This window comes from Falco punctatus, assembly GCF_963210335.1.
Source record: "Falco punctatus genome assembly, chromosome: 2".
NCBI classification, from domain to species: Eukaryota; Metazoa; Chordata; class Aves; order Falconiformes; family Falconidae; genus Falco; species Falco punctatus.
Window position 1 is genome coordinate 20,249,510 of NC_137581.1, and position 12,743 is coordinate 20,262,252.

Genomic DNA, 12,743 nt, shown 5'->3' on the forward strand with positions numbered 1-12,743 from the left:
TTTGGAGTTTTATCTAAACTTGATATGGAAAACTCCTTTGGCTTAGTGCACTTTCAAAATAGCAAAGCCTAAAATACCTACCTTCATTAATAGCTTTTAACTGTTAGGGCACCAACAGAAAGTTACAGGCAGACACAAGTAAAATACACACAAAATACAATACCTGATCATGTAAGCAAACAGAAATGTAGTTACAGAGACATGAAATCAAGGTTTAGCAAAAAAAAAAAAAAAAAAAAAAAAAAAAGAGCAACAGAATAGAGGCTAGAGGATGCAGCTCATCATCTAAGCCAGGCTGGAAGATAAGGAATCCAAGAGAAATTATGAAATTGAAAATGATTTTGTGATGTGAATAACTTCTTTCACTCAAAACCAGGGAAAAATTACACACTTCCACTGAACACACCTACAAAAAGCTCTTTTCCCTTACATTTCCCTGTTACTGGGAAATGGCAAAAATATATCTAAAATCATACACACTTTAGAAGGTAGGATGTAATTTACTTTTACCTTGTTTCACTACTTTGTTCTGCTCTTGCAGATACAGCCTGAACCTTGTTACTGAAAAAATTACATATCTCTCTGTTCATCCTCCAATATACAGAGGAGCAAACACACAATACATATTTTGAGAAATTCTCTTCTAAAAACCATTTTTGAATGGAGATTTATTTTTTTACTCCACATACACAAGTTTTTTGGTTTTATTTAGAAAAAGCAATTTTTAAGATTCAAAGTTAAGTGCCTAAGTTCACTCCAAGAAACCTGCATAAATTAGCTAAGTCTCAAGTTCTGAAGAGTCACTGGGCTCCACATACTGAAAAATGACTGTGAAGAAATGTGGTCATAATTACATATTTTATTCTCAGTTCTGTTAGAGGGAATGTTATTGTAATGTAAACAGGAGAATAGCTCCAGAAACAATATTATTTCTATTGATATTAGAATTTCATATTTATATATTCCCCACTAAACAATTAATTATTCTGAAGCTACCCAACATCTGTTCTTAATCCCACTTAAAACAGCTTCACAAAATAAAGGCTTTGCAGCTAAGCCCCATTAATTCTCTCAGGAAAAAGCACATTTGTTTTTGGGGTTGGGCTTTTGTTGTTGACAGGTAAGGAAAGCGTTATTCATGTTTTCTTCAGAGAGGAGTGTATGTTTTGTAAACCTGTTTGCACATTTCCTCAATAACAATGCAAGATGTAGCCATCTGGGAAACTACCAAAAAGGCATGGTTGAGAGAAAAGTCAAATAGCAGCAACGTTATTAGCCAAGCAAATAGTAGTCGGTGAGTGAAGAGATTATAAAGCTACACTAAGTGTGAACATTTAAGACCTTCATGAAAAAAAGTCCCAAACTACGATCAGTGCAGAAAACACGCAAAACTCCAATCACTGCGCATAAAATCAGTGAAGATGAAAGTAACACTTTTCAGTCGCTGCTTTACCACCTCACAAATTCAGCTTTAAGGCACCCAATATCAAACCAGCATCTGTAGCTGCAAGGGAGAACATACTTCCCCCCCAAGGCAGGGCTGCAGTCTTCTTGCAACAGAGATGAAAATCCAGTCTCCCATTTGGAGATCTTGAGTAACTGTATACACATATATACATATAGATGCTGTGGATCCTTATGAAATCTACCAGTGACAAATGTGTAAAACGTAGCTTTAAGATGAGGGGTGTAACGTAAGAGGAAACTGAGTTGTGAGGCGAAACCCACAGCAGGCTGGCAGGGTCCACCAGGACCAACGATGCCTGGGTAAAGTTGTGGCAAGACGAAAGAGGAACTGACTTAAGGGGCCACATGATACCAAGACCACTGACACAAGCCCAAGATGTGGCAGATCAAGTTTGGAGAAGTTCATTCCAAAACCTTGAAGACCACCTATTTGCAGAGCCAGACAAAATCAGCAAAAAGAGAAGAACCCTTTGCTGCGCGCTCAAAGCAGATATGCATGTAGATGCTGGTCCTGAGAGGATGATGCTTAGCCCCCATCACCAATGTGGAAACCTTCCCCCTGTCCCCAGCCTCTCAGTCATCCTGGTTTCAGCTGGGACAGAGTTAATTTTCTCCTTAGTAGTTGGTGCACGTGCACAGCTGTGGTTTGGATTTGGTGTGAGAACAAAGTTGATAACATACTGATGTTTTTGGCTGTTCCTAGGTAATGTCTGTACCAAGTCAAAGACTTTCACTTTCTCGGGCCCTGCTAGCCAGAGGGCTGGAGGGGCACAAGAAATTGGAAGCAGGGGGGACAGCCAGGACACAGCTGACCCAAACTAGCCAAAGGGATATTCCATACCATATAACGTCATGCCAAGTACACACAAGCTGGGGGAAGGAGGAGGAAGCGGGGAACATTCGTAGTTACAGCGTTTGCCTTCCCAAGTAACCATGATGCATGATGGAGCCCTGCCTTCCTGGAGATGGCTGAACACCTGCCTGCTGGTGGAAAGTAGTGAATGAATGAATTGCTTTGCTTGGGTGTGTGGCTTTTGCCTTACCTATTAAACTGTTTTTATCCTGAACCCATGAGTTTTCTCACTCTATTCTTCCAATTCTCTCCCCTATCCCGACATTGAGGAAGCGAGTGAGCAGCTGTGTGGTGCTTAGTTGCTGGCTGGGGTTAAAGCACGACACAGTGCATGGAAGTACGACTTCTCTTGTCCTGCAATGTGACAAAAAGGTAGCAGCTTTGCAGTACTTCATCAACAACTGCGTAAATGAGCTACTGAGGTTTGTGTCTGTAAAATTGGTTCTGCTATTTGTTAGCTTTGATACTGTTTGCCTATCATCACTAATGCCACAATTAATAATAGTTGGAATATTGTTGTATAATAATAAATGATGGTGTAACTCAGTATCGATTGTCATCCAATTGTGCCACTGATCTCTGTACAAACCCATGCTCAAGTCCCAGAGCCACAAATGCCCTGTGGCACAGGTCAGTGCACCAGCCTCTGGAGTACACTCAGCTACTGGATTTTCAGACTCTGTGTTAATGAAGCTACAACCTGTTTTTTGAATTCTACAAACTGCCTCTACCCTCCTCCACCTGTTGGAACAAAAACCTCTGCGGCCAGGGTATTTACTTGTGATGCGGAAAAGCTGAATTCAACTTCCTCCCAAAGCAGCCTTAAGAACTGACTGAACATGGCTTAACCACCTCTCGATGTCTTAAAAGCTCTAACTTTACTCATTTCTGAAAAACTGGAAATATAAAATCAAGGAACATGCCACCCACTCCAATACAGCCTTAATGCCATACTACAGCAACCCTCCCAAAACACCAGCACTGCAAGCATTACAGTCCACTCTTGCCAGGAAAACAGAGTACACAGAGAGACAAGTATCAGGTAACTTTTTTCCAGCTCTTCCCATTAACAGATTTCAAAACACATTCATGAAGGATGCTGGTATTATTCTTTTCCTCTGTTACAACAGGATCCTAGTCTAAGTTGATAGTAGTAGACAGGATCTGCCTCTCCAGAACGCCAAGGCTGTGGTTCTCAGAGGAGCAATGCAATGATAGAGACCTTCCTTCTCTCCTTCCAACCACACTAATTCCTCTCCACTCCTAGACACACATTATTATCTTGTGCTGGCTTTGGCAACTGGCAGGCCCTTCTGTAAACCAGTCCAGCTCACTAAACTACCAGATAATCAATCTAGCAAAAATACAAGTAATGGTTTTCCTCAGCCACTCACTATTAGGCTGGTTTAGGCTTCTGTGAAAACAGCTTACCTCTGTGCACACACAAGCCTGGGACTGCAGATGTTCTTCACTTTGGCCAAGCCTTTTGAAATCCCAGGGACCGCGCTGTCATAAACAGTACAATTCAGTGGCAAAACACCCTTCTGCACTTTATTGATCTCACAACCACAAATTAATTATACAAAGCCTTCAAGAGACCTTGGCATAAGGAATATTTTCAACACTACTACAGCTGTGCCTCTACCATTTTGCACAGCTGCATGTAACAGCTGGACTGCAAGAAAATAAATACTGAAATTCAAAATTTCAGCACAAACCATGATATATCTTTAGTCTTTCTTCATACGCACTGTTATAGTTCTGTAAATTCTGAATTTGGTAGGCACCACTCAACCAACTTATCTGACTTCTAGAGTAACAAAAGCAAGAAAGCTTCATTCACTTGCTCTTATATTAATCCAAATAACCTTAATTGTATTTTCCACTAAAAAAATAAGCAGTCTTGATCTGAAGACAGAGAATTATATCTGCTACTTCCTACGTGGTTTAACAGCATAATTTGACAAAATCTTTTAGGAGCACAGGCAAACTTTTTCATCTGAGTCAAGGTAGCAAAACTGTTTATAATGTATCACAGTGAAAATTACTTGAATTAAAAATCCCTTTTCTCCCTGCATCCACTTCCCAATCCAGTTCGCTATGCAGCCACTTAGGTGGGTGTACTACTAGTGTATGTTTTGTCAGAGCCAAAGGCAGCACTGTATAGATGCCACCCGTCATTAAGTCTCAGAAGCAGGGAAGTTTGGGGGTTCCTTTTGGGAGACAGGAGGGGGAAGAAGAGGGACTACTTAAAATATGTCCTCCTGCCAGTTTCCTCCATTTCTTAAAATCCCTATTTGAACAACTACTCCCTACCCAACAGGATGTTTTAGACAGACTTCAAAGGGATGAAAAAGAACTGAAGATCTGTATCGTCTCCTACAGCTCACATCTGACACCCTCCCTTCTATGCCACATCTCCCAGCACATATGTGGTTTTATGCTGTTTATACATCCCACTATCCACCGAAAAAACAAAACATTGTAATAAATGTTACAGCATTCCCTCTGCCAGATCACTGGCCCAACACTGGCATCAGTTCCACTCTGTTTTGTTCTGGGGAAGCCAAGGAAAGCAGAAAACGGGATAGATACAAATAATACATTTTCCCCTTCTAAAATGGAAAAGGACATTATCATCAAAATCCAGAATTCCACCTCTACATCAAGCCAGGACACAGAAATGGAGATCCTGTGTATACCTAATCTAGACATACTTTTTAGTATCAAAACAGTGTCAGAAATTGATGAAAAGGAGTATTTTACTTAGCTGCTCGTGACAGCATCAGCTCAACAAGAGGATTTCTTCTACCCCTCCACATGGAAAGCTGTTAATTAACTAATGAACACAGATTAGCATAACGATAAGACTCTTAGGAAGCATGTTGAAGAGAAGACAGCAGTAGGTAGTGCCTGAAGAAGAATTATCCAGATGGAGTTACAGACTAATGAAGCTCCCCAGTGGACAAATCTAGGAGCAGACACAGTATTTTCATTCACATAATACAGAAATTTGCCAATGCAACAATGACATGTCAAATGAGCGTGAATCATCTTGATTCAAAAAGATGAATACTCTCTCTGTGAAACAGTCGGGGTAAATAAACTCCAAGCATGAAGAATCCCACTTCACTAGACTTTCATTTCATCAGATGCTATGTTTGCTTTTCAGAGATACCAGAATCTGTATCAATCCTCACATCCCTATTCTCAACTCCTCACCCTTAGTACTGTGTGCTTAAGGTATGGTCCATGCACATTTGTTCTCAGCTCCCAGGTAAAAGCTTCATTAGCATGCCGTACACCGCACATACTTACCTCCCAAGCTGTAACCTGAACCGTGTGCCTGTAAAATGCACCAACCATACCAGTTCTTAAGCAAAAGGAGGAAAAACTACACATACACATGATGGACTCTAAGTTACTTAGTACCACTCCAGAAAAAGATCTAGATGGCTTGGGTATAATCCTCTGAAAACATCACCTTGCTGCTCTGAAGTAATAAAGGAAAGCACAATATAAGTACTATTAGGAAAGGAATACAGAAGACTACCAGAAATTTAAAACCAGATAAAATCCTCAAATACCCACATCACAAAAGAATGCAGTTATGGTCAGTCCATCTCAAAACCAGCACCATAAATCTAAAGAGCTACAGAGTACAGGGATGATTAGACGTATAGGGAATCTCCCATATGAAAAACTGACAAGACCCTCAGTTTAGCCAACACGTGATGGGAGGATGAAGTATGATAGAGAGCTATAAAGGTCACAAAGGATACCATGTAAGAAAAATCAGAACAATTATCAGGTATTTCTTGTAATTCAAGAATGAATTAAAAGATCAACCAGCAGGCTTCTCTCAAATAACATAATGTTGTTTTTTTTTTCCAAAACCACCTGTGAAACTCATTACTACCAGACAAGTATAATTTAAAAACTAAGAAAATGAAAAATATAAATGCATTCCAAAAACAACGGGACACATTAGTGGAAGAAAAGTTGATCAAAAATCATTAAACACAACGTTGCTACCTCAAGCTCTTGAAATTGCTAATTCAAATAAGGTAAAGTATATACTAGTGAAAGGATTATCCTTATTTTTCAGACCCTTTCTCTAAATTGGCAGCTAGAGGCCATCACTGGAAAGAGATCTCAGCTAGGCAGAGGTTTGGTCTAATCCAGCCAGAATATAGCACACATCCAGTTTGTTTTGCTGGGTGATGACATGGAGGACTACAACAAATCTCAGCACTGGAATGATTCACTTGTCCGATTTCTCCACCCCTACCGTTAGTCATGCTTCCCAGTCTGAAAAACTGCCCCGCAATGACGACAGGTTGCAATGAGAAATTGAGCTTCCTCATGGAAGGAGGGCTGTCATGGTCCTGAACCCCAAGAAAGGCAAGTTAAAAAAAGCCAACCATACAAACTGTCAGAGTAGATGATAGAAATAATTTGGCCTTGGATTTTAAGGATACTAATATGCTCCCTTATGCTCTTATTCTATAAGCTTATTTCAACATTTGAAAGAGAAGTTTGCTTGACCATTGCCAGACTGCCCAACTTTAGCCTGAAACTTCCCTCAGAAGGGCAGGATAAGTCACAAACAAAGCAGTACCCCAAAAAGATAGTCATGTGTGCATCCCCACTACCTCCAAAACAGACCACAGCGAAATGAGAACATTTACAAACTTTTAAAAAAGGAAGTGTTCCGCAGAAGCCTTTGCTCAAATTTTCTTGAACCTGGTAATGCTACACAGACCCATACCACACAGAATAGCTTAGGACAACAGGGACCTCTGGACCTCAGTTTGCTCAATCTCCTGCCCAGAACAGAACTTGATTTAAAGTTAGATCAGGTTGTTCAGGGCGTTGTTCAGTCAAGTTTTAAGTATCTCCAAAGATGGGAGATCCCATAGTCTCTCCAGGTAGCCTGCTCCACTGCCTTCACCAAACCACACTCACTGTGATTTTTTTTTTTTTTCGCCTTCTCTCCAGATGCAATTTCCCTTTCTGAAACTTGTAAACTCTTATCTTCTCAATCTTTTCATTGTGCTGCTCTAAGAAAAGCCTAATATCAAGAAAGCCTGAGTTAGCAAGTAAATTGTACAGTGAAGGTATATGATACACTTGAGCCAACCTAACAGCTCACAGAGGCAGACCAGCCCTGTACACGTCCAGCAATCTAATTTCAGCTCCCCCCCATGCCAGCTCTGCAACCTAAATGTCTGCACAGATAGTCAATTCATCTTGCTAACCTGACAGAAATCCATTCCCTTGTTTAATTCCTATGTCATCTCAGCAATATTAATATGTTCAGCACAGGGTCACAAGGGAGAAAGTGGTGCTGCACGTAGGAACAGAGCATCCTTTTTCACAGGCAGGTGGGGTGAACAAGCTATAACCTGTGAATTTACATTTAGGTGTTACAGAACATCATATACTAAAAAAATTCAACCTGCTTTCATAAGCTCTCAGCAATAACTAAACAGTCTTACACATGCTTCCTACTTCATTCTGTCACCTATAGCATGACATTTACATTTCTCCCCTTAATAATACTACCTGTATCTTTTCTCATCCATGAAGACAGTTATTAAAACAGTGCTTACTGACAGTAATTATATTTGGTATTAATTACCACCTGAGCTAAACGGAACATAATAGATAGGAATCATACACATTTGGTTATGGGAAGCCATGCCAGCTGGAACAGATGCTGGTGTATGGTCTTCACCAAGCCAAAGTCACAGAGGTCAAAAGGTATATATACCGGCCTGTGGCACTGAAAAACCACACAGCATTCTGCACTTTTAAGTTACAAAGCTCTATGGGGACCTTACTTAAAGTAAACAGCATTTAGCTTTGTTAGAAAGGAATTAAGCACCCAAAACCCACATACTTTTTCATATAGCAAATACTCTTACCCACACCAAAGCAAATCGTCACAGAATCAACACTCAAAGTCCTATTTGGCAGCTAATGACAACTCAATTTCAACTTTTGTAACAACTCTTCAACTGACACCAGATTTCAATTGTTTTCCAAGCTAAGGCTTTTGAACATGGCCTACCTAGAACCTGTTGAAAGGCGCTATTGGTAACAAAGGAAAAGCATTATACACAGCTGTAGAGGAGCTCGGTGAAAGAACAGATTGAATCTTCCCAGTTTTCATACACTGCATGCCGTGGTTTGTTAAGTCCATACAGATCACCAGTTTATGAGTTCAGAACTAACATACCTCTTCTCTGACATAAAAGTAGTTTTCTAAAGGTAAAACTCAGCTAACCCAGATCAAGTAAAAAAAATTATGAAAATACTTATCAAAGATTTAGAGAACCCCTGGCCATCCATACTTACCCCCAAGGAATATTAATTAAATACATTCAGATTTTTTGTATTAGCATGTCTGAATTCTAGTCCATTATCCTCCCCAAGGCTCAATATTTCAATTTGAAATCAAGACAAGTAACACATAAACCACCACCACTTCCTGCTCCATCCTCAGACACTTTGTACCACCTTTGAAGCCTCCCTAGCCAACAGTATTCTGCAAGGATTGCTACTGTCTCAGCTGCCAGACTGCCACAAGAAAACCTTGCTGAATCCCTCCACAGCTCCCTGCCTAGTTAAAACTTGCTGCCATCTATTGTCAGACCATTCACAGCTCTGCCCTTTTCCATCTCTTCAGGTATGGCTCCGCTGCAAGGCGCCAGCCTCTACTCATGACCTCCATTACTAGCACCTGGTTCACCACCCTCCCCCAAATCCTCAGATTTTTACATAAATACCTTTCTAAGCAATCCCACCAGTTTGCTTGATCAATTCACACCTCCTAGCTGCCACGCACAGTTACTTCCTGCCCTCATGCCCAAGCAGATCTTATACCAGATTTTACCAAACAGTGTGGTCCTACGGTTAAAGTAAATTAAGGTCGTTACTGTCCAGGGGCAGTCCTGAAACACAATTTCAGCCCTTGTTTTTCCACAGTTGCTAGTAAGAAAGAGAGCAGTAAGTAAGGAACGGAGTGCACAACCCTTTCAGTCTCTGAGGTCTCACCTCCACCTTTGAAAAGCTCCCAGCGACCTGCACTACTCCTCTCCTCCATCACTCCAAAGACTTGATGATTTTTGAGAAGAAACACAGAGCAACAACGCTAAACAATTCTCGCAGCTCTTCTACAGCCAGCCCAGTTTAAAGCCTGAGTCCTTGGCCTCACAAACAGCTTTAGTAAATATCTCTCGTTTATTCAGCTTCCTCAGGAAAAGCCTTATTATTAACTAATTCTTGTCAGTTCGGTGCTGTCTATGAAACTTCCAAGAGCAGCTGCAGAAAAGAAAAATGAACAAAAAAACAGGTAATGACCACAACGAGTCAGCTTCCATACTGTCAGAGGCTGGAGGGAGACAGTAAGCTAGAAATTCAACGAGGACCCTAACAGCCATGTGCCTGCAGACCTGAGACATATTGTTACCATCAAGTTTAGCACCTGTTCTTCAACAGAAGCACAAACCTTACCATAAGAGGCTTGCATCTTTTCACATGATTTAACTTGTTATTTGCTTTAACTCCACATTAAGTTGCATCTCCCTCTCTATGATAGCAGGGCTGCTACACTAGGGAAATTATGCCAATGCAAGTAAGGTTAAGTTTTCTAGCACAGATACAAAACTTTGGAGATGCCACTTCACATGTTATCAGTTTGATACTGAAAACTACCTAACCACCAGCTTCCTTCCACACATGTGTTCTGTCTCAATACTACTTATTACATATTTCCCCTAAGCAGTCAAACACTTCTGGTAAATATAGCTACTGTTATTTTTAAAACTGAGATACACAGGCATTACGAGACCATCCAATAGTCTATAGAGTTAGGTTTTGCAAAGGCATCCATGAATCAAGTGTGGCTCAAAGCTTAAAATGCATCACTGTTCACATACTTTGACAAGTTTTTTTCTAAAAGCATTATGCTTACTGCTAAGCTATCTACCTTTGCTTTCCTGTTTGAAAACACAGTCAACGTTTTTCAGGCTTTGATTTCACAAGGAATAACACATTTTGATGAGGACACCTGCAAGCAAAGCTAGTCACCTGTCGCTCTGCGGCTAGGCCACCGCCACAGGCAGACATTAAACCATCACCGTTCAGGCTCTGGACATCGATCAATTATTGATACCAGGCAAACTCTGCTACCATTTGCTTGGTTCTTTTGAAATCCCTTTAATATCAACAGCTTACAAACTTTACTTCTGTTGGAATCACGTCTTGGTATGATAAGTTTTGCGGGAAGGGCTTTGGGCCAGACAATTTTAGAAGACCTGCAAGCAAGATGCATAAACGACGCGGGCCAACATACAGCTTTTTCATCCAAACGAACAGAAAACTTTTGCAAGGACCCATGACTGGGATGTTTCCACACCCGACGGTCGCTGCGTTTTTGATCTCTCCCGTAGGGACTTTCTTTTCCATGCAACAGGGAAAACAACGCACAAGGCACCGGCAGCGAATCGGCAATGGAGAGGCGAGGGCGAAGCACGGCTGATGGCCCCGCTACTGCGCGGCAGCACCGCGACCCGCCAGCGGCTCCGCGCTCCCCCGCGGGAAGGAAAACTCTGGAAGCGATCGCCGCCCGGCCCGCTGCGCTTCCCCGCGCTGCCGGGGGGCCCCTCGCCCCGGGCACCGGGCACGACCCCCGCCAAACGCCGCGGAGGGGCCCCGGGGCCCGGCCCCCGCCGCCGGGAGGGAGAGCCGCTCGCTGGCAACTTCAGCGAGGGTTTCCGCGGCGGACAATGGCGGTGCGGGGGGCTGGGGGGCGTGAGGGGACGTTGGCGCCCCGCCGGGGCGGGAAGCTGGGGGCGCGGGCAGCCGGCAGCCCGCCCACGGCGGGGGAGAGCGGGCGGCACATGGAAGACCGGCGCGGCGTGCGCGGCGGGGGCCGACCCCGGCTGCGGGCTGACAGGGACGAGCCGGCGCGGCGGCGGCGCGGAGGGGGAGGCCGGCCAAGGAGCGGGAGGAGGCGGGGAGGGGGCGGCAGAGGTGCCGCGCCCCGGCGGGCTGCGCCCCGAGCCCCGCGCCTGAGGGGCGAGGGCGGCGGGAGGCTGCGCGGGCGGCGGGAGCGCAGGCGAGGAGGGGGACCCAGGGGAACGGCAGGCGCGGCACGGCACGGCACGGCACTCCCCCCCAGCTCCGCCGCCTCACCATCAGCACTTTGGCCGCGTTCTCCAGCTGGGCGATCACCTCGGGGGCCCCCCCCGCCGCCGCGGCCGCCGCCATCATGGTCTCTCTTCAATGACGCGCCATGCGCTGCATTCTGGGACGAGGCAGCCGCGCAGCCAATCCGGGGCGCGGCGCGGCGCGGCGCGGCCCGGCCCCGGCGCGGAGGCGAAGCGGCGGCGTCTCCGCAGCGTGACCGCCGGCCGCCAGCCAGGGGGGCCGCCGGAGACAGCCCCCACCCGCCTCGCGCCTCCCGCCCGGCCCCTCCCGCCGACCAGCCGCCCCGCCTCCGGGGCGGGCCCGGCGTGGCGCGCGGAGCCCCCGGGCGGGGCCGGCGCCGGTTCGAGGCCGCCGCACCTGCCGCGGCCGCCGCTGCCGGGCCTCGGGGCGGGGGCGGGGCCTGCCCGGGCGCTGTCCCGCTCCGCCGCCTGCCCAGCGCGGGAGCCCGGGCGGGAGCGGGGCGCCGGGCTGCGCTTGCAGCGTTTGGGGGGTGAGAGGGATGCGGGTTTGACGCGCAGCTCAGAAGGTTGCGGGGAGCGGGGGCGGGGGCCAGCGTCTTTGCGAACGGCGCTGCTTTACGGCAGACTGAAAAACAGCCAAGGTTTAAAACTCATCTAAACCGCTTTTTTTTTTATTATTATTATTTTTTTAGATTCCACGTAACTCTATCAGGAGCTCACTTCACGTTATGGATGCGAGTTACGAGACAGCATCGCCTTCAAAACATGTGCTGGGCAGAACATGGCCGTGCACCCGTAGGAGCAGAAGGGTTCACTGGCATTCCGATCTGGTTTAGGGGTTTGCCTTTTAAACAAACCTGGTGGTTTCCACTTCGGTTTGCACGCCGGAGGAGTCTTGCAGTTTTGATACCTTCAGGTGAAACTAAATTGCAAGATCTGCAGCTGCCAAGGAGTGTTCAGGGCACAGAACCAGGCTAGATCCCCTTCAGAGTCTGTCCCCCCCCAGTGCAGGCTGCTTAGCACGGTCAGCGGTTTCAGATCCCGCTAGATCACTCTACTCTTAACTGCAGTCAGGTATTTCCAACCATGGTTCAACCATCCTCCCAACTTTCAGAAGACCTTAGCTGAGCTCCAGCGCTGAACTTACACGAAGGTTGGAACCTAACGGCTAACTGGGCAAGCCGATGCCAGCCTTGAATGCTCACAGACTGTTCTCACAAAGGGCGTTTAAATCTGCAATGTTT

General features: G+C 45.2%; 1 protein-coding gene across 1 annotated transcript in view; it reads right to left on the reverse strand.

The window, feature by feature from the left end:
* XPO4 (exportin 4) overlaps window positions 1–11,959 on the reverse strand; it is an 81,921-nt gene extending 69,962 nt beyond the window's left edge. The window contains exon 1 of the mRNA XM_080374604.1: window positions 11,525–11,959. Coding sequence (XP_080230730.1) covers window positions 11,525–11,602 — 78 coding nt within the window. The 5' untranslated portion in view covers window positions 11,603–11,959. The remainder of the gene's footprint in view (window positions 1–11,524) is intronic.
* Between the last annotated feature and the right edge of the window lie 784 nt (window positions 11,960–12,743).